The 20,826-nt window shown below is 50.2% G+C and overlaps 7 protein-coding genes across 7 annotated transcripts; 2 read left to right on the top strand and 5 right to left on the bottom strand.

Annotated features, from left to right (window-relative positions):
• Window positions 1-114: 114 nt before the first annotated feature.
• On the bottom strand, window positions 115-1,790 carry JN550_000676 (uncharacterized protein; the record flags this gene model as incomplete). Its single annotated transcript, XM_049318540.1, has 6 exons — window positions 115-621; window positions 693-911; window positions 972-1,219; window positions 1,274-1,346; window positions 1,410-1,504; window positions 1,565-1,790. 6 exons carry the CDS (start codon window positions 1,788-1,790, stop codon window positions 115-117), a joined length of 1,368 nt encoding a protein of 455 aa, XP_049177965.1.
• A 981-nt stretch (window positions 1,791-2,771) lies between these two features.
• Window positions 2,772-5,475, top strand: JN550_000675 (uncharacterized protein; the record flags this gene model as incomplete). Its single annotated transcript, XM_049318528.1, has 5 exons — window positions 2,772-3,367; window positions 3,421-3,587; window positions 3,638-4,330; window positions 4,384-4,463; window positions 4,516-5,475. The coding sequence occupies 5 exons, from the start codon at window positions 2,772-2,774 to the stop codon at window positions 5,473-5,475; spliced, it is 2,496 nt and encodes an 831-aa protein (XP_049177964.1).
• Window positions 5,476-9,716: 4,241 nt separating this feature from the next.
• Window positions 9,717-11,639, top strand: JN550_000674 (uncharacterized protein; the record flags this gene model as incomplete). The annotated part of the gene is made up of 7 exons (XM_049318517.1): window positions 9,717-9,854; window positions 9,914-10,177; window positions 10,291-10,380; window positions 10,437-10,818; window positions 10,873-11,141; window positions 11,206-11,475; window positions 11,532-11,639. 7 exons carry the CDS (start codon window positions 9,717-9,719, stop codon window positions 11,637-11,639), a joined length of 1,521 nt encoding a protein of 506 aa, XP_049177963.1.
• A 1,267-nt stretch (window positions 11,640-12,906) lies between these two features.
• On the bottom strand, window positions 12,907-14,799 carry JN550_000673 (uncharacterized protein; the record flags this gene model as incomplete). The annotated part of the gene is made up of 4 exons (XM_049318506.1): window positions 12,907-13,050; window positions 13,117-13,808; window positions 13,856-14,476; window positions 14,529-14,799. The coding sequence occupies 4 exons, from the start codon at window positions 14,797-14,799 to the stop codon at window positions 12,907-12,909; spliced, it is 1,728 nt and encodes a 575-aa protein (XP_049177962.1).
• Window positions 14,800-15,887: 1,088 nt separating this feature from the next.
• Window positions 15,888-16,964, bottom strand: JN550_000672 (uncharacterized protein; the record flags this gene model as incomplete). Its single annotated transcript, XM_049318495.1, has 2 exons — window positions 15,888-16,572; window positions 16,624-16,964. The coding sequence occupies 2 exons, from the start codon at window positions 16,962-16,964 to the stop codon at window positions 15,888-15,890; spliced, it is 1,026 nt and encodes a 341-aa protein (XP_049177961.1).
• A 959-nt stretch (window positions 16,965-17,923) lies between these two features.
• JN550_000671 (uncharacterized protein) lies at window positions 17,924-18,706 on the bottom strand (the record flags this gene model as incomplete). Its single annotated transcript, XM_049318484.1, has 2 exons — window positions 17,924-18,276; window positions 18,331-18,706. 2 exons carry the CDS (start codon window positions 18,704-18,706, stop codon window positions 17,924-17,926), a joined length of 729 nt encoding a protein of 242 aa, XP_049177960.1.
• Window positions 18,707-19,546: 840 nt separating this feature from the next.
• JN550_000670 (uncharacterized protein) lies at window positions 19,547-19,969 on the bottom strand (the record flags this gene model as incomplete). Its single annotated transcript, XM_049318473.1, has 1 exon — window positions 19,547-19,969. One exon carries the CDS (start codon window positions 19,967-19,969, stop codon window positions 19,547-19,549), a length of 423 nt encoding a protein of 140 aa, XP_049177959.1.
• Window positions 19,970-20,826: the final 857 nt, after the last annotated feature.

Here is a 20,826-nt window from a genome sequence, read left to right as displayed (position 1 = left end):
CTACCAGATATTTGAAACCATGTCTCACATATACACAATTACATATTACTATTTGGAACAGTCAATGCCATTCGTTGGACACCACCTTCCCGATGGTATTCCTCCTTGATGCATCTACTCGGCCTTCGGGGGCGTTACGTCCTTGGTAATGCCCACGGTGTTGACATCAGCCGTCGCCAGGAACTCCTTAGCCAGGTCCGCGACCTGCTGCCAGTTGACCACGGCCTTGTCCACGGCCGTCTGCAGGAACTTCTTGCGCAGGAACAGCGACGACCGCAGCTTGCCCTCGGCGAGCCCCATCATCGAGGCCGCCAGCCCAAAGTTGCGCGACTGGTCCAGGAACAGCAGCTTGATCTCGCCCAGCGCGTCGATGGCCGACTGCATCTTGGTCGCCATGTCCTCGTGCTGCGACGTCAGCATCGAGATGTCCTCCAGCAGCTTGACCAGCGGCGCCTCCTCGCCCGCCTTGTCGAATGCGTACTTCTTCTGCTCCTCGTACAGGTTGTGCGCCTTGCGTGCTCGGTCGGCGTAGACACCCATGACGACACTGCCCGCGATGAAGCCCGCGACCGGAATCCAGATGTAAGTCACGGCTGTCACAGCGACGGTGGTGTAGTGTTTCTGTTTCGTGAGTTAGCTACTCGGTCCTAGAGGAAGCTCTACAAAGACCTAGGCGAAGGTGTCTGTCTTACCCAGTCCTCAAAGGTCTTGTTGTAGTCATTGAATGCCTTGCGGATCTCCTCTCGGAGAGCCTCGAGCTCGGACTGGAGCCACTTGGCGTAGGGCTCTTGAGGCTTGCCATCTTTGCCCATCTTTGGCATATTGGTCCGTCCCACCGTCACGGGGCCATTATAGTACTGTTTGCGCAGGAAATCGATCCTGGCCTTGTTGGCGGTCGTCTCACCGAGGAACTGTTTCCTTCATCAGGACTCTGATCGATCGACAATTTGACCGAAGTAGGTGATGCTTACCGCCTGAAGCTGTCCGATCAGCTTTCCGACCTCAGTGGCTTTCTCCTGAGCGTTTTTGCTCAGCTCCTTTAGCAGCTCATTGGCCATCTGTGCAGTATTTTGAAACGTCGCATCGTTCTGGCTCTCGGGCGTCGAGTACTTGTCATCGAGCAGGACCTCCAACTGCGCCTTGAAGCTCGACTCGCCAAATCCAGTCAACAACTCAATCGCATACTGGGAGTATTCGATCGTCTGGTTGGTGACCAATACTGTGGGTTGTCAGTGCTCAGGTTCAGAACAAGGATCCCATATTGGCTACTTACGCCATTTGGACATGGCGTTGTCGTTGAAATTCTGGCATGAGTTCTGGATGGCTACCATGGTATTTCTCGTTTCCTGCCATGGTGAGTTATATTTCCGCGGTTCGAAGAGGTGGGGTATCGGTTACGGTTTACTTACAGTGTATATATCATCATCAAGGTCAGTGAGTTTCTTCATCTTATCGGCCGGGTACAGCTCTGAAAATTCGTCGTTCGTCTTGGGGAAGAGCATTCCTGAATAGACATATGTCTTGACGTCTGCAGTTCTACTGTGTCAGCCTCCACCATGTTTACCAACTTCGAATGTGGTTGGCAGTGGCTCGTTCTCACCATAGTAACCCCGCGTTTTTAGAATAAACTGCGGCTTCTGTGCTACAACCTCGTGCTGCTCATTTACCACGGGGACTTCTTTAATGACCTTCTCTGTTGGGACTACCCAAAGCTGGTTGATGGTCTCCTTCAGTTGCTCATCTTGAGTGTCTGTTGGACTCCAATCCACAAGTGTCGACGTCTCAGACATGTTGTAAGTAGGGAAGACGAAAGCCTAGTCGAAGACTACAGAATGAAGAGCCAGTAGTTGATTGCTGTGGAACAGTGGATGTTTGAACAGAGCATGGGCATCACCATCATGTTTATATACCAGACACAGCAAGACATACCATCAACTACTCAATGTAGTACGAGTGTTTCAGCTGTCGTCTTTGTTACTTGACCCCATGCACAGCTCCGCGACGGTCTGGGCCGAAGCAAGGTGATGGACACTGTGGGCATTCAGACTATCCTTGTCATTCCGCTCTTCAAAGACAGACCAATTGAGTCATCATCCCGAAGCCGAGACCTGGATTCTGCACGAAAGCAATAGTATCCCTCGTTGGGAGCTAAAAGATATATTCGTATCGAGACGTTTGACGCCAAGAGCGATCTAGGTCACGGCCAATTCTGAAGAACCTTTCAGCCTGCATATCTTTGCTGCAGATACGTTGTTAACAAGCCCTTGGCTCTCACTCGCTGCCCCCAGACCCCACGAAGCGCTCAGCTTTCAGCACCAGCGGATGTGGTCCATCGTTTACGCGTCAACGTCGTACGGTAAACCCTATTACTAGACCACATTGGGGACGGCTAGCCTCCCCATGCATTTGTGCTTTTTCAGTATGGTCTGTCCGGCGCGGCCCGGTCTGGCTAGCTTGTCATCCGCATTGGGCCTTCAGCTGCACTATTGGCTCTCAACCGGGTTAGGGCGACAATCTAGGCCTTGATGTTCAGCCAGGTCTAGATTGTGAGAAACCTCACACGACTTGTTAAACTTCCTGAGTGGACATGAGCGTACAGTGTTCCAAATCCTGGACAATTGTAGCAGTCAGAACTCCCAGCTGAGCGGTTATGAGAGCTATGTTGAGAAAACTTAATACAACGTTGTTGCCATCTGAAAGACAGCCCCCCGGGACTGTTCCATTCCGTTGTGATATGAACAGCACATTTCTGTGCTGACTCACTGCTCACAATGACTACTCCCAGATTCCTCTCCCCGCAGACATACGAGTCGTTGAACGATCGCATCAAGGCTTATACGGACGAACCAGTGTTCTATGAGAACTACGATGTCGTCGGAGCCGTTGGCCATGCCAGAGCAGCCGATCTTGAGATCGGCTCCGCTATTGCAAAGATCACCAAATCTAACCCCAAAGCCGAGCTCGTTGAGCTTGAGTTTTACGCAGACCGTCTCTCGTGTCTGACGGTAATTCAGCCGCCGAAAACATGTGCGCTTATGACCTTTGTCACGCGCATAGCGCTGGCTGGCAGCCGCGTCAAGATTCAGATCACGGATGATATGCTGATTATGCTACATTGCGGTACTGTGGCTGCTCCGATCACTTTCGAGTTCTTGATTGCGCAGAAGCCCTCGGTAGTCGTCTCGGTAGACCCGGCTACGATGCCGACCTCGCACCGGTGTTGGGCAATACAGGCGAGTGCTGATGGAACTGCATCAGTACAGTCTATCCCAGACTCACTTGCTGTACATTTCAACGCCCCGTCATTGGTCGACCTCATCAAAGATGATGGCCAACTTGCGAGTATTGGCCATGACGTTTACAACGAGTATGTGAAGCCGGAGTCCAGAAGTGAAGAGAACTGGAGCTGATTTATTACAGCAACCTGAGACGCCTTCTAGATTACCAGCTTTTGCTGGCTTCTGTCCTGCAGGAACGGGACCCAACTGCTGCGTATGAACTTGCGCGTTTCGTGCTGCAGATCTGCGATGGTATAGCCAAAGGCCTCGAATATTACGCTCGCGCCAGTGCGTTGGTGGCTTACAAAGGTTGGTGACCCTGGCGTAATACCCATAGCTTAAATGCTCACATGTGGTAGTGGTCGGCGAAGGGAGGTTGATCGCCCCGTCTGTTCCGAAGCTGGATCTTTCCATTGCCCAGCAGGTGCTTGATTCAAGACTGCTGGCCGCGGCCACATTCGACGATGCATTTCGGGATCTTCGGAGCCTGGACGCTAACTCTGAAAATGTGAAGCTCTTCGCGACGGTTGCTTTAGAGGCGTCAGTCGACTCAGAGCAGGCGTATGCTTTCATCGCCGACCTTGCCGGTCAAAGGTTCAATGCCGCGCAGGAGGCACTGAAGAAAGCTCAATCACACTTCCAATCGTTGCAGTTAAGTTTCAAAGACCGCCAGACGGCGTTCAAGGATGGCATAGAGAGTTGGAAAACAAAGAACATCCTGAAGGCCGTCGGCGAAGGCCTTTTTGCCGTCGCGGCCATCGCGGGCTCCATTGCCGTAGCATGCGTGGCGCCACCGGCCGGTGCAGCAGGCATCGCTGCTGGAGCTGCGGGGGTCGGCAAGGCAGTAGAAGGAGTTGCAGCGGCAGCAAAGCAGATCGGCACTATGGCCAAGATCATCGAGGTCATCAAAAACATATATAGCAAGCTGAAGCCGGGCTTGGAGAAGGTAGACAAGCTGGTGGCAGCGCTGACAACTATCATCAAGCTCTCCTCAAGCATGTCGGCTATTGACGAGGCAGCAGAGAAGACGATAAAGAGCATGTCTATGCCAGGTGAGTGACAGCATTGTCCGAGTACTTACGCTCAAATGTCTAACACTCGGAAGCGTCGAAGGGAGATGATTCGATTAACCTAACGGCGGATTGGGACGCCTTCCAGGCAGAGATGAACAAGCTATATGACTCGGTAAGATCGATCGATTCGGGCAGCACATTGCCTCATAACTGACAGGAATCAGATCAAAGAAGAAGATATCAACGGAGCAGCCGAGTTTTTCCTGGCCATCACACAGATGGTAATCCGTGGCAAAGCGCTATTAGCTGCCCAAGTCGCCGTCGCCTCGACTGGCGAGGCTTATCTCACTGTCCTGACACAGGGCATTACACAACAGCGGCACACCGATCGCCTACGCAAAGCTATACCCAAGATCTCAGGCAACACGTCCGCGCTACGCTTAGTAAGGCTGACCATGGCTGAGCGGCTCCTCACGCTTCGAATATGGATCACGCTCGACTTCCAGCAGTACCTTTCTGCGTACACTTGGCATGCCCTCGACTCCAAGCGCCCCATCACAGTGGACCCTATGAAAGACCTAGGGAGCTTCCGTGCCGATGCGGCAGTCTTGCAAGCTGCTGCTGCACAGGTCGGCGGGAGGGTCCGCGCCCAGACTCGCAGATTCCGCTTCACGTCCACTGGGGCTTTGACTGCTCAGGCAAACCCCATGGTCCTCTCTTCTGACTTCGTTGAGTCCTTGAGGCAGGACCGAAGTGTCTCTTTCTCCCTCGACATAATGAACCCTGTCTTTTCGAAATACAGCAGAGTCCGTACTACCGGATTCCGCATCTTTCTTGATGGCGCGCAGACAGATAAGGATACGCCGATCAGTCTACGTGTGGTTCTTGGGCGGGAGATGAAGGACCTGGCGCCCGATAGAGTCAGCGAAAGTGATGCCGTGGATTTGTCTGTACAAAACGCACCTCGAATTCTCAACTTCGTCACGACCGAGTCTGTCTTCGGATTTGAGTATATTGGGTCAACGAAGGAGATTCTGATGGACGGAGCGCTGAGCGGCGAGCATAGGACGTCGCCCCTGAGTCCTTTCAGGGCGTGGAATATCCATGTTGAGTCAGATGCAGATCTCTCGGCGGTAGAACGCATCACACTCGAGTTGACGTGTGAAGTTTCCTACTTGTCATAGGTTATAATGGATCAAGTTGGGCGCATTTTCTTTGTTTCTGTTGGACGACTGAACTACGTGTTGGTCGCGGTGTCATGAGCCAGCCTTTGATCAAGCCATACCCATAAAGAAGTGTCGTTCAAGCGGGACAGGGATAGCGGAATACCTGAAGCAGCCCAGCCAACCAACAAGCAAACAAACTATCACAGCCGCGTTTAGTGTTGCTATTTCTGTCCGCGAGTGGCACAGCCAACATCTATTGCATTCCCTGCTTTACGCTTCTGTTGGACGATTGATTCAATAGCGCCACAGTGTATCATATCTCTTGCCCTTGCCGTCCAACCCGGTTGTCAGGCATGTCTATACTTAGGCAGAGTCTGATGGCCACCATTTATGGCCATTTGTGGCCTCACAATACAAGCGCAAAGCCACAAATAAGAGAAACAACTTCGGTAAATTCAATAATGACTCTAAAAAGGCTCTTTTCGTACCCAATAGACCCTGCACTTCAGCGCATCTGGGACTATTGCTGCCCAGAAGAGCCCGGTTACGCCAGCTTCAATCTGAAGTCCACGTTACTATACATTTCTTGATCCACATATCTTAGGTGCACTGAGAGGTGTAATGAACTAGATCACCAGTGCAGCGCTATGCCGCTTATAGACTTAACCTAGCGAGCATTCAGCCTTCGGGCTCGACTCCACTTAGTAAGGGGTCGGCTGTGGCTATAATGATCAATACCCTGCCTCGCTATGGCACAGCCGACTTTCACAATTGGAAGAGTAGTAGTCAAGTCAGGGGAGAGATTGAGCAAACCATTTCGGAACTTGGATGCTGAGAGAAGCCATCCAAGTAGGCAAGGGAAGGCGAATTGCGGAGAGCATTCAGTTCCAACCGCGAATGACCAGACCGAAAAGTATAAATGAGGGCGTATTTCCTACTGACTGATGAGACACTCTCAGACTAGAACTCACACCTATCAAAAAGCACATGATAAAAAGACACACAATATGATCCGAATTCTACCTATGATTCTGGCGTTTGCCTTTTGCAATGCCGCTGTCGTTATGCAACGCCAACCTGATCCGGAGATGAAGGTAGCTAATTATTCCACTTTTTGATAGCCATCTGCAAAACGCTGACTTCCTTGTAGGTTGATGTTTCCACAATCATCACGACTTACACTTTGGTGTACCCAACCTCGCTCACTTCGACTTTGACTGCGACTCTGACTTTGACTTCGAACTGCCAAAGCTCATCTTCAACTTCAACCTCGGCATCGAACTGCCAAAGCTCGTCTTCAACTTCAACCTCGACGTCGAACTGTCAAAGCTCATCTTCGGCTTCAACTTCAACCTCGACGTCGAACTGTCAAAGCTCATCTTCGGCTTCAACATCAACCTCGACGTCAATTTGCCGAAGCTCCTCGTCAATTTCAGCCTCACTTACTTCTACTTTAGCTTCGCACACTACGACTTCGACGTCAACGTCATGCTATCAAAGCTCATATTCAACTTCGGTTTCAACTTCAACCTCAACGTCGAACTGTGAAAGCTCATCGTCATCTTTGGGAAGCAGCTCAGTTCTGCAGCACACGGTTTCATCTTGGGGCGGTTCTCATAAGTGACCATAGTAATGAATATCGGGTAGCGGGACAGAGGCAAGAGTCTGCGGTGGCATGGGTATGGATCAGGGGTAGTCATTGGTAACTATGAATACTATCATGCAGATCAATTGACATGAAGTATCACAAGAAATTGACTTGAGGTCATGTAGTACATAGGAGCTTCGTCGCATGGTTGTCCCATTTCCTCAGCAAGTCCAACGTATCGCCTACAGTGTCAAGTCCACCAACTACTCTAGTAGGTGATAATTGTATTTTACCATCCCTCATGAGCTTTTCGAATAGAGGAATGAATTTCTTCCACGCCTCAAACAAATCGAGGTCCGGGGGCGTCACGTTGCCCGTGGATGTGAAAGGCTCGCCACGAACTTTCTGTCCTTGGATAAATGAAAAGCAACATCTTTGTCCTTCTGTGGTAAACCCCACGGAGCGACTGAGGCACATGTTCCGCCATTGCTAATAACATCGCCGCAGAATCTGGGAGGTTCGGCAGCTCCGACACAATCCAAGATAAGTTTCAGGCCACTTCTCACATGGTCCTGTATCCCTTGAACGCATGAGCCTTCGTAATGGTAGCCGAAGACGTAATCTGCACCTCGATTACGGACCGGGTCGAAATTCTTTGGTGAGCAGGTCGCAAGCACCTTGCATCCGGGCAGCTTCGCTAATTGCACGGCAATCATCCCCGTATTTGTCACGCCGCCGTGCAAGAGAATCGTGTTCTGCGGTCCGGACACTTCCTTGTCCGGCCATGAAAGCTTGAGGCAATGGTACAAGCCAAAAGAAATGCGGTAGAAATTGCAACGCCCAGCCCAGCAGCTGGTTCCTCTGACACACTCGGCCCCAATGCCTCGGGGCTGAGTTGTGCGTCTCCTTTCACAAGCGCATACTCTGCAAGACACCTCGAGTTGGGTAGAACTCCCATATTACCCGCAAAGACACACCCCGCAATCCAGCCGCCGACCCTGAAGCGTTCGCAGCCTTCCTCAGCGACATAAACTATCTCGCCGCAGTACTCGCTACCGAGAGTGGCGTTCTCTTGGAACATAAAGTCGTAGCCTGTACAGCATTAGTCATAAGGATTGATAACTGCATATTTCGTTGTGACTAGGACAAATCCAGTATGGCCTTTGGCAGAAGGGATCGGGACGTCATCAAGGATCTCCTGGCGCCCCAAGACTACGCTTTTGATGGCTTTCTTGGTGTTCAATGTTAACCAACCGGAACCAAGAACGCAAAAGCACTGTTTTGCTCCATCACTAATACTTCGTTCGAGGGGTTCTTCAGCTAGCAAAAGTCTTCGCAAAAGTCACCAAAGTTTTCAGAAAGGGCAAGTCTGCCAATGCTGTCAGCAGACTGAGGTCCACGACCCATTCACGATCGCCATATGTTGGTATTGACTTAGCTAGTGCAAGTGCTTACTGTGGTGGGCAAGAGAGGTGAGGGGTGGTTCGTGCCCGCATGCAAGTATTAGCAAACGCGACGTCCGGGGAAGGGGAGAGCTTAGTCTCCTCCCTAGCTTTAGATTTTTGCAATATTACAGGATTAGCACAGCGGCTCAATCCACCTGTGGTGGTGCTGTGGCAGTTCGTGAAGCGTGAATGGGTGGTGGCCGTGTTCTCTTTAAAAGTGGACCTCTTGGCATATACACTTGCAATGACAAGAAGCTTTAATTGGGTGCTTTGCTCGATTCATTACCAAGAACTCCAATTTTGAAAAAGAACATACGGTGCTCCAATTGTTGAAGAGATCCTTATGACTACCTTCTCAGGCTCAATCCGCTACTTGGGCTCGTGAAATCGGGTTTGCATGGGGAACCAAAATGGTCGGATGTGAGCGAGTATTTCCTTGGCGTCGTCGGAAAAGACAGTGATCCTTGTTTTAGGAAGCGTCAATAACCTTATTTGTGCACAAGCCGATAAGTTGCTTGGCCGGAGCCAGCGGGAGTGTGGCTAGAGTCTCCCCTGATCGGGTCTCTGCGACTCGCTTCTCAGGTTGCCTGTCAACTGCTCTCTGTGGTATTCTCTGCGCGTGTCTCTTGGAGGAGGAAATAAATGAACGTTAAGCGAGGTCTTCAGGACGCTAAGACTGAAGCGACCGGCTATTTTATATATGCCGAAGTTAGTCAACTCTTACAAACCGCCTGGAATGCGTAAGTCTAACTCTCAACTTAGACAAAAAGAAACCTCGTAGCTGGAAAACCTTTTCCAAATCAACCAAGGGTTCAATTGTTCATTTTGTTCCCTGTCAGACTTTTCATCATTGCCCGAGTACAAGGTTCAGTGGATGTTTGATCTCTGAAAGTTTGACGAATGGCAGCGTTTGGTATTTCCACCCCGAGCTGTTGGAGCGCCTCAAATTGAGGCTACCTAGCCGCAGGTCCAGACCCTACATGCAGCCTCTGAGAATGTCCGCCTGACCAGCTGCTGGCCGGTTCTCCGTTTCCAAAGTGCTAGGATTAATAGGCAAAAGTGCCGCTGCCAAGCCCATTGTCACCTGCAATGGACCAGCAACATGCAACCTGCTGTGCGGGGAAGTTAGTGGATAAACGACAAGGGGGAATGTAAATACCAATCCCCCCAGACGTTGAAACGGGGGTTCCCAGTCTTTCTCTAAGTATGCGATACTTTTGTTCACTATGTCAACTCAAGATGACACCATTCGGGCCCATTGGCGGTGCTTCATGGCATGTGGTATCATGGTATTGTCGCCTTTTCAGTATGGAATCGACTTTGGTTTGATTGGTGGCTTCCAGGCTATGCCAGGCTTTCTCGAAGTACGCTGATCCACGTCAACTCTGGCTCACCTGTTTTGCTGACAGGCATTGACACTCAGGTGTATGGCTACAGAACAAACACGACAAAAATCGGCTGGAATATCTCAACTACTCGTCAGCAGCTGATATCGTCCTTAATGACGCTAGGTGCCTTTATCAGTTCTGGCACCGCTGGTTTTATTGCAGCTAAGCTCGGTAGAAGAGCGTGCCTTTGGCTTGCCTCTTTGCTGTGTATTGTGTCAACAATCATCATGATGACCACTGACACTATTGAGCCCCTTTACGTGGGCCGGTTTCTCATCGGATTGGCCAATGGTTATTTCGTCAGTATTCCAATCAAGCTGCATCACAATGGCATCTCAAACCTATTGCCATGACATCGACGAGCATTCTACAAACGTGTTGCGCAACAAACAGCTAATATATATATTGGCAGATGACCTTCTCGCAGCTCTATATACAAGAGTGTAGTCCTGCTAAATATCGAGGCCTCTTTCTGACCGTCTTCCAATTTTGCACTTCAATTGTACGTCTGGTGGCAGTAATAGGGGGCATGATAGGGGCTAACCACCTACGCGACAGGGCACGCTGATTGGCACTGTTGTAGACTGGGCCACGCAGAAACGGCCTGATAAGTCAGCGTATTTGATCCCCTTAGGGATTATATACGTTTTGCCCGTCTTCTTGAGTATCGCAATGCTCTTCATTCCGGAATCACCGCGATGGCTCCTCTTACAGAACCGAGTTGAGGAAGGCCGAAAGTCACTAACCTGGCTCCGACCTAAAGGGTTTGAAATCGAAGACGAGATCGTAGAGATCCGAGCTGCGATTGATAAAGAACGCGAAATGGGAGGAAGTGTCGGCGTCTTGGATATGTTCAAGAATCCGATTGACCGAAGGCGTACTGGGTTGTCAGTTGCCGCTGTCACGCTTCAAGCTGCGTCGGGATCGATGTTTATTATTGGTGAGATCATTATCAGGTCTTCGAAGACATCTAACTGGTGCTAATGCTTCTTAGCATACAAAGCCTATTTCTTCACAATGGCAAATGTGTCAGATGCCTTTGCGATGTCCATCGTTCTAAGCGTCACGGGACTTCTGGCCATCTTCATTAACTCTTTGATTGTCGTTCGCTATGGACGGCGTCGCGTCCTACTGATGGGCGGGCTCATCGGTTGTGGGATTTTACAGCTGATCATTGCAATCGTTTATGACAAAAACCCGAAGGCCACTGTGACAGGTCAAGTCCTCGTGGCTCTGTCATGTTTGTATCTTATGACGTACAATGTAAGTCTACCGTAGACGTTCGAGATTTGGAAACGCTTGCACTCTCGATACTAATTTGAAACAGGGTATGATAGCTAGCTACGCTTGGCTGTCGGGTGGTGAGCTGCCATCCCAAAGACTACGCAGCTATACATTCGGTCTAGCTGCCGCCGTCGGCTTCCTCGGCGCATGGATCACGACATTTACGGCGCCATACTTCATTAACCCCGAGTCTCTCAACTGGGGCCCTCGATACGGGTATATTTGGTTCCCTTCGTGCGTTGTATCTGCTTTATGGGTCTTCTTCTTCCTGCCAGAGGTCAAAGGGCGCACACTGGAGGAAATTGATGAAATGGTGAGTTTAGGTAGCAACTTCGGGCGTGCGACTTCTACTAACATGAACATCCACAGTTCGCGGCCAAGCTTCCAGCCCGTAGATTCAGGTCGTACGTATGTCGTGGTATTGCTACTAGAATTGAGAAGGAGAAAATCACTGCAGACCACCAAGAAACTGCTTAAAGCTCTCGCTGAGTCCGCTCCGGCAATGACTGGGCATCATGGCTTCGACGCACCATCACTTCCCTCTGCCGTTTCTGGACGTAGTCCACTGTACCTAGCTACGATTTGCTGCAGTGGAGCATGCTGACAATTGCACTACTTGACGAGGTCGATAGGTATATAGTAATCGACAACGTGTCGTTCCTCCATATTGAGAGTAAAGATCATGAATTCCCGAAATTCAAGCTACTTTCTCTGTGTTCTGCTCCTCTTTCCGTGCTTGCTTGCATTTACGCAGATGTTTTGTAGAGAATGGGCTGCCTTCCGTCAATGAGCGACGCTCAGTCACTGTCCTGGCGGATATGTGGCCTATGAACCACTGCGCGTGCTTTTAGACCCCCCTTAGCCTTGCTGTTGCCAAACTTTTCGTTTAAAAATTTCTCCCTGCGTTTCCTGATCTCTTCGTTACTATCACTAGGAGCACGCTCCACGTTTGAGCCTTCGTGTCGCTGGGTTTGTGGCACAACGGTGGCCGTTGGAGCTGATGAAGCCCATGTTGCTTCAGAACCTGGGCCGGAACTGACTGTTCGTGTTTCGGTCCTCAAGCGTGAGGGAGCGGCGGCAGGCTTCGCTTTGTAGTTGGGGAGCAAGCTCGAGAAAAATGAAGATATGGAGTCGGCCATGGCGGAGGTTAAGTGGAGAGTGATTGCGTATTAAATCGGTACTCGGGCCAGCGAATTTGTAGAAAATACTTCGCACCAACCTTTTGTATGCGAAGTTGATAGGTACTGGTGATTGGGATTGGGAAGTCTAAATGAACCAACCGTCTCGAGAATTCACCGGTTTTGTTTGTGATTGTAGTGCAGCTGAGCCACTTCCGCCTGCCGCGAACACCCCCTGCGTGGTAGGACTTCGGGCAGCCAAGGAAGCCTGGACCAAAACTGTGCCACACGGATTTACCCTGCCACAATCGCGTAGAGTTCTATCTCCATAGGGCATGGTAGTCATACAACACGGACTTACAGTGTGGACTGCAACTTTGCCCTAATCTAGATATTCAACCAACCCAGTCACTGAGGGGGGAGAGGCTCTACACGGCGTTAATAGCTGGTAATCAATTCAATTCGGTTGCGCGACCAAGCAGGTTATATCATACATGGTGACCTCGTTTCAAGTTTTGCAAGGTACGGAAGGCAAATGGAAAGTACCCTAGTTATGCCATGCATTACTGACCAACATTTTGTTTTCACCTTCCATCGGGTACATCTCTCTCCAAACACGTATTGCGTTAATTGTGACTTCGCTCCCACCCAGTGCGCCATTTAGGCTTGAATCGTGGCAAAACATGAGCCTCCGTGTTGAACACTATGTCCTCGAGTGGTAAATAGTCTGATGGTGAAAACAGAAGATACATGTATTTCAAGGTCTCCGCCTGGTTTGGCGCGTTAGCATCGCCTCAACACCTAGATCATGTATATAGCATGCATGGAATACTCACAAGCCAAAAGCTCTCCATGCTGTCTCGAGCTGGTGGAGGAATCTGGTTGACATCGTCCAATGAGGAGTATCCCTTGCCTTGTCCCAACTTCGTATGCTTCTCGAATGAACCGAACATCTTCCATCCCCATTCGCGATATAATGAATCTTCCGTTATGCGCCACATCATAAAGAGGCTCTCTACCGTCTCAGGCCGTTGTAGATTATGGGCATCTAAAGGCTTGACGATGTAGTCGTTTTTCCACGAAGACAGTGAGTCTTTAGCTGAAGATCTCTGCCGGCTGCCAGGCTCTGGCTGTAGGTCCTTCTTTTCTGCATTGAACCAAGCGATTTCAGGTGCGAGGCCTGTTGCCGTGACAGCATACATTCCCCAGCAGGTCTTCATCAGATCTCGCGCCAGCTGTATTTCCTGCTCCTTTTCAGGGCTCCAGTCTGGCAGCGAACGGGCTTTGGTCAGAGTGTAACCACCTGTAGCTCCAAGGGCTATTGAGCCTGGAAGGAAACAAACAAGGTGGTCCATTTTGGGCGATAAAGGCCCGCCAATACCTTGTGGAAGCTCGGCAACGAACCTTAGCTGCGAATTCTTGGTGGTCGTAATGAGATGCTTCTGGATTCCTACCAGCGCCTCCTGCCACATTGTGTAATATATACGTTCGTCTCCTGATGTTTGGAGATACTGCTTGATCAAATACTCTAGTCGTGGGTTAGCGGCTGTTCGTCAATGCGCATGTGTCTCCTACCGTAGTAAGAGTCTCCTCGGCTTCCCAAACGTATTTCAGACGTCGTGAATTTTCCAGTATCTGGGTGTACAAAGATTGGAACAAGTCCATCCTTAGCCCGGTTAGCATCCAATATGCTCATGACCGTTTCCGCCTTCCGCCAATATGTGTCATTGTTGGTCAGGTGCGAGAGATACTTCATCTCTAATTGGACTGTAGATGCCTCCGCCGTTGATGAAGCCCCACCGTCAGCGTGTGACACAATTCCTTTCTTTCTAGAGAGATGTATACTCGCATATGGGATCCCTGATCGAGATTCGTAGGCGGCGAGTAGCCGATCTGCTAGGTCGATAGCTTTTGTGAGGTAAACAGCATCGCGACGAGACGAGACGAAAGGCAAATGACTGGAGAGATAATGTGCCGAAAGCAGTCCCCCAAGCATTCTGATGGTTATCTCAAAGGTGTTAACATCTTGGTCCTGATCGTACGATAAACTTCGATGCAACCATTTCCTAGCTTCAGCTAATGGCTCAGTCAAATTCATCACCATCATGGTATCCAAGCTGTCTACAATTATCCATCCCAGACCGTTAGGGCTCATCTGGGATCCCTTTTGGGAGGCGGGGTGGTATCTGTCGTTCCCTAGCAGTGGCCACGTATTAGATGTGTTCTTCAGGGTTGGACAACAACGAACCCCAGGCATGTTCCGCATACGCTTTCCAGCTGTCCTCGAATGCTCGCCTGACTGCGAGTCGTCTGTGGTCCCAATCAACGAGCCCTGAGGCGTGATGGCTGAAGCCGATGGGGTAATCTTGGACAAAACTGAACAAAGCCCAAAGAAAAGCGACAACGCCGACCAAGAGACCAAAGTAGCTTGTTAGACTCTGCGACACAATTGATTTTCTATGAGATGGAGATTTTCTCCGGAGGGGTAATGGGATGCCATTTATCGCTTTGACTGCCATCTTGCTTGTTATTCAAAAACAAAACAAAAAATAAAAACTTTTTGAGAGCAGACTTGCACAGCAGCGTAGCTCTGCAGATTGAACATTGAATTGATCAAAGTGTCTATCAGCTTGCTTACTACGGATCATTGAGTACTTTAGGGGCCTGAGGGAACGAGAAGAAATGGAGTGCGCAAGACGAGTTATCCGTCTGCAAGGGCACGAGGTGCAAGATCCATAGACTGTTGGCGGTCCTGCACCTTTCCCTTCAACTGTGCCGTATGGGAATGGCAAGGGGGCCAAGCCGCATCCAACAGTCTCTGGAGGTCAGATTACGACTCCAAAGTACAGCCAGGATTGCCACAGTACAAGAAACTGTGTTGGTCCATGCCGGTGCTAGTTGTGGGAAGCGAGGCTTTGGCGAATGGCCTTTGGCAGGAGGTTGCGCGTAGCCGCCAGCTTCGGACCGCATTCTTTCTGGGGCACCCAAAGCCCCGGGCCGAAAGTACGGGGATATAAAGCACAACTGGGACTGCAATTGGGCAGCCTGCAGCCAACCATGCAATACGTGCATCTGATCACAGGTCCCTTTTTACCTGCAATTTCTCAAGATCCATGTACCTAGACACATCAGATCATTGATGCCCCCCGAATTTCATAACCGTCTCATTTGCGGTAGCGAAGAAGCCATCTCATTTCTGTTTTGTTGACGGAGCAGATCCTGCCCGAACTTTAGCAAGGAGCTCCATTTTCCAATGACAAGTGGCAAGCTCCACTTAGAAAAGAGGGAGGAAGACAGAAGCATTCCTACCTGCAGACCGGCAGTTAAACATGCGCACACTCGCAATTATTTTTCATGTTCCTTTGAACGTTGGTGATTCTGCGGTCGGTCGGTCTTCAGCATGTCACTTGTCATGGTCACACTGGGAAACCCTTTCTCTTTCTTCGGCGTCTCAGGATAAACCGCGTATCTCTTGGCACTTTCATTATGCTAGAGGGCTTGGTTATTGTCTCTGTTCATTCATGAATCATTCTCGCTAGTGCTTCCCTTGAATTGGTAAAACGAAGCAGAGTTAATCAGTTCAGGCTATTAGCTAGTAGTGATCAAATTACCTTGAGCCTGGAAGTTCCGATAACCCGTGAGTTCCATCGAGTTCCATGTCTGCAGGGCGGGAATGATCCGAAGCCTCGTAGATGAACTTATTCCCGTACGTCGACTGCATTGGGGGATCCTGTTGGTACGCAGACATCGGATCAGTATGCACCTCTGGAGGAGGGTCTGCCGCAGCTGACTGTTGTAGCCTCCTGCGTCGGTTTCGGACCATGTAAAGCGCTATCAGTAGAGCCACAATTCCAATAAAGCCCACGGCAACGCCTACGCCGATGCCAATCGAAGACCCTGCGGATAGTCCTCCAGATGACCCAAGTATGGGTGCTGCTTGCGAGTCGGTTGATGCCGATGTTTGTATGGCACCGGTCGCTTGCTGCTCTGTACTCGTTGCTATACTGCCGCTCGATATTCTGGGAGCCGACCCTTGTGTATCCGTCACTAGTATGGATGCTGTTTCAAGAACATCCGATGACGTTGTTGTTGATGTTGTTTGTTTGATGTTCCATCCAACGACGGCAATGGCTCCCACTCCAACATTTCTTGTTAGCGTCGTTGTGGCTGTGCTCCAGGATGTTGTTGCAATCCCCGACGTTGATGCGTACGTCAATACCATACCAGAAAGCGCGGTTGATCGGCAATCTCCACCGATGGAGTTTGAGCGCCCATTTGCAACGGAATAACCACTGGCTCTGATGTTAGATCTTCAAAATAGTGGTGCAGGAACAGAGGCTTACGATGGGCAGCACATGGCAATGGTGCTGGATTCATCTTGGACGGACGAGGCAACCGTGATCCATTTGTCGGGACAAGTCATCGGGCCCAGAGAAACAGCTGTGTGCCCAGCATCGTTCCCTGAACCCAGACGACCTTGCTCCCACCATGTTGTCACCGCCGGTGGTTGGCAAATGATCCTACTGTCAATATCTAGGCCATATCCCGGGTCAAAGGCGACAAGACTAGGCCCGTTGAGACGATATTGACTAGAGCAGCCGACCGATGGCGTGTACACAGTCGCAAGCGGAACCCACGACGTGACGACACCGGCATTGGTTTTCGCTGGGTAGAGGGTTGCCATCTCATGTGAGTTTCGCTTTTGGGTCGCCGATTGCTCAACTAGTTTCGCATGTTGTTAAGGGCAATAGTCTGGGTAACTTCTCTTCATTCCATAGTGTGCACAATTGCTCAAGTGATGAGCTGACAACATTTTAATTGGTGAAACCCCATCTCCACCCCTTGAGGTAGGATCAATGAGTGACAAATCATATCATCAGGGTGTTGAACTTCGACCCCCTGGAGATGCTTCGCGTTGCCTGCAGGCAGCCCTGGAAGCTATGCTACAGCTGCGTACGAGATAACCCTACACAACCTAAATGAAACACTGAGTCATTATTGAGTGCTGCTATATGCAGAGTTCGAGTCATTTTTCCGGGCTTCTCTTTTTCTTCTTTGCCTTTCCAGTCCGTCATTGCCGTTGGTTCGTTCGTTTTTGGAACTCAATACGCCCCTTGGGGACTTGTCGGGCCAGAAGGAGGGGAGCTCGGACCTAAATATCATGATCAAAGATGTTTCATGCGCGGTATTATGTGTTCCGGTCCCCCCCAATCCTTCAGACATACTGTATCATGTGCATCTGGCATACTGTGGCAAGGATTTCGTGATCATCATAGACCAATTTCGCTAGGTATCTTCCTAGGTATGATCGCAATACTTGACCTGAAATGCACTGGTCTGCAAATTGATGACAGCAGGTACCAAGATTTCCCAGATCCATGATTATTGTTGGGACAGTGTCTGCTCATTCCCTAGCCTGAATTGATGGAGCCTATCTGGAAAATTGAATCTATAAGGTTGGATTTTTATCAGTTACAAAGACATAATCATCGTTGACAAGACTAGCCTGATGGTTTGGACTGCTCGGCGTTTTCATAAGTTCTATTTCAGGGTACCATTCGGGATCCATGATTCCGACTTGCGTAGTGATTCCCTGATTGTTCGCGATTGATCGCCAATGAAGCTCTATCTTCAGCGAATCCACTATGAAAGCGCATTCTTCCAAACGTACGCTTCAATAGATGCCATATCGCCCATAATCTTCCGTGTCCAATCTGTCACTGGGTCCAGGGGTTCAACCTGATCACTGAGGCAGTTACCATCTCCGAATTCATGAATTGTCATCCATTCTGGAGCACTAGCATCATGTTTTGTAGGGCTTCCCCCCTTCTTATCCAATTTCGCGAGTCTATATCGTCTGGATCGTGTCCACCCGGGCTCCTTTGACATCTGCTCATTGTGCTCCTCGCGGTACCATCTGTCCAGCTCTGCAGACGACTCAGAGGTTTGTGGCTGCATTCCAGCGGTGATGATGTGCGTTAAACGATGCGCATCACCTTACGTTAGGTCAACTTCAATCGTGTGAAACCAGAAACAGACCGATAACGAACCTTCTCCATCCTCGTGCTTCCCAACGGTTTCCGCTAGGCTGTAGAATGTTGCATAGGCTTCTATGCTCGCGACTCTTTTATTTTCTCTTGAAGTTGTTGTAGGTAACAGATCGTCGCTTGTCGAAAGGCTGTGGAACTTCGCATTGAAGGCAGCTAGATCAACAACTTGGTAAAGCATAAGGTAACGGTCGCCCTGTGACACGTCTGCGCATTTCCATTGTGATGCATGTGACAGTAGCCCCTTTTCAAGCAAATACGAAGCAATCTTGTCATTTTCTCTCTTATCGTAGGCTGAATGGGCTAGATCGGGGGACACGGGAAATTGAACGTAGACAAGCCCAGGTCCATTGAGTGTTGCAGTTTTGGTGGACATCATGTCTGAATAGGTCTAATATGGCAAATTTCGCGACTATACAACAAGCTTCGACTCTAGCCGGTCTTCCTGCCATTACTTGCGAGTGGTCTTTATCAATGAGCCTGCTCGGGTGTTATACTCCGGCAGGGTTACCCCGCAAGGCGATACCTGAGGTACGGCTATACGACGGGAAAGGATCAAGTCCGTTAAAACCAAAGATGTTTCTGTTTGTAGGAACATGTGGTACTCCCTTCGATGGTGAGTTTGGTCTCCTTTCAAAGCTACAAACAACATATAATAAGCCCATAACAGACTAAGTTTCGAGAGCTTGTCTGATGGAACCCGGCCACCTTTATCTAAAGTGGGTTCGATCTCGGAGAGGCTCGATCCAGCGCAATGGTAAAGACTAAAGAGATCAGATATTAGTTACCTCGGCCGGCCCTAACGTGTGTCGTCCTAGCTATCTGTCAAAAGTTTAATTACGTCGGTGCTGGAAAACCTGCACTGACAGTTGCGCGTAGCGCTCAGCATTCTCCAGACTATTTTCGGAGTGGAAATGGTTCTCCGCTTTGGGGTGGTTAGTGTCAGCAACTAATAAGTTAGTATGATCATCTGCCACGACAAGCCGAAGATGCCATTTACAGTTCCAGACCAGGTAGACCTGAGGCGGCGTAGGTCTAGTCTGCTGCACCGCTGGATCTAGAGTTCTCACAGGGGCAGCTTCCAGGCGTCAAGAGTACAATAAGACGGTCGAGTCTGACTCACATGCATCAAAAGGGGCTGCGAGTTGCAGCCAATATTTTCAGCTTGCCCACTTGGCACAGTCGTGACATCGTGTTGAGATGTAAGGATGTTTGCATGTCAGACTGTGCCTCCATCTTGGTACCAAAGGATCTGCGAGTAAGCCCCAATTCGACTGAGGAAGAGCTGATCAGGGGTTGTGTATTGGTGTGGCGTTGCGGCTGTACGGCGAAAATTAGGGTTTTTGGGTTCGCAACGGGTCAGAAATAGCGTCAAAAATAGATCCATAGCTTGATACTCGGCGGCCGCGCTCTCTCGCTTGACGAGGCCTGCCATAGGGTGCTGAAGGTACGCATTAGGCTTCTGTCGAATACGATTGCGGTCGGTGTTGGACCATTTGGACGGCGACAGGTGGTTGAGGCTGGGCCAGGCGGCGCTAGATTCGAAATTCGAAGCACCAGATTGGCCGTGCTCAAGCGCGGTGTGTTCTTCATCCACCTGAGCGATGCAAGCCAGGTGCCTAGGTGGCTTTGCTCGGGTCATTCGGTGGCCCTTAGCTTCATGCTATATCGCCCCGGCCGTCTTTCTTCAGCAAAAAGCAATCTTGCCCACGAGGCCGCCATGCGGATGCTGGACGTGTCTCATTCCGGTCGGCGGGCCCTCCATCGGGGATGCAGGTGCCAAGCGCGACTCGACCGGGCGTGCGTACCGGCCAAGACTCCTACCGCACCACCATACTGTTGTATTGCTACACCCCAAGAACTTTCAGTGGAGAAATATTGCCCTGCTTTGCATATGCGACGCCCACGAGCAAGTTTTGATCCTGCACTCCTTCAATCCGTTGTTCCCGTGATGATGGCCGACCTTGTCCAATAGTTCCAGGGGTGCATTCGGCTTTGAACACGTTACAACTAATGAGGATGCGAGTGCGGCTCCTCCCCTGCCTGAAAGGGTAATCCTTGGCGACACCACATGCTTGCAGGCGGCGACATAGGAAGAATTTGGGCGTAAAACAAATATTGTCCCTGACTTCTCATGTCTGGACCCTTGACAAGAATGCGGTTGCTGCAGAGTCGCACTCGGCCCCAGGCGCCTTGGCCCGCCTCAGTAGATCATCCCGCTAGCATTTTGAGAGTGAGCCGCGCAGGGATCAACGTTGAACGACCCGCAAGCCATGACATGCAAGACGGGCTGCTTTCTCAATTGTTCATCATGTCAGGTTCGGCGTTCTCTTCTCGAAGCAAATGAGCCAGTTCAGCCGGCGCTCGCTATGCCTAAAAAAAGCTTCTGGATGCGAGATCCTTACTGAGGCGTCCGCGCCTCTCGAATGCCCTATTGCTCAATACGAGCTATTGTCAATTTTCTTGGCCTTTGCATTCTCATCCTCCCGCATCATGGTG

The sequence above is a fragment of the Neoarthrinium moseri genome (assembly GCF_022829205.1).
Source record: "Neoarthrinium moseri strain CBS 164.80 chromosome Unknown scaffold1_Wmoseri_CBS_16480, whole genome shotgun sequence".
Classification (NCBI taxonomy): Eukaryota; Fungi; Ascomycota; class Sordariomycetes; order Amphisphaeriales; family Apiosporaceae; genus Neoarthrinium; species Neoarthrinium moseri.
This window is presented reverse-complemented; position numbering and strand designations above follow the sequence as displayed.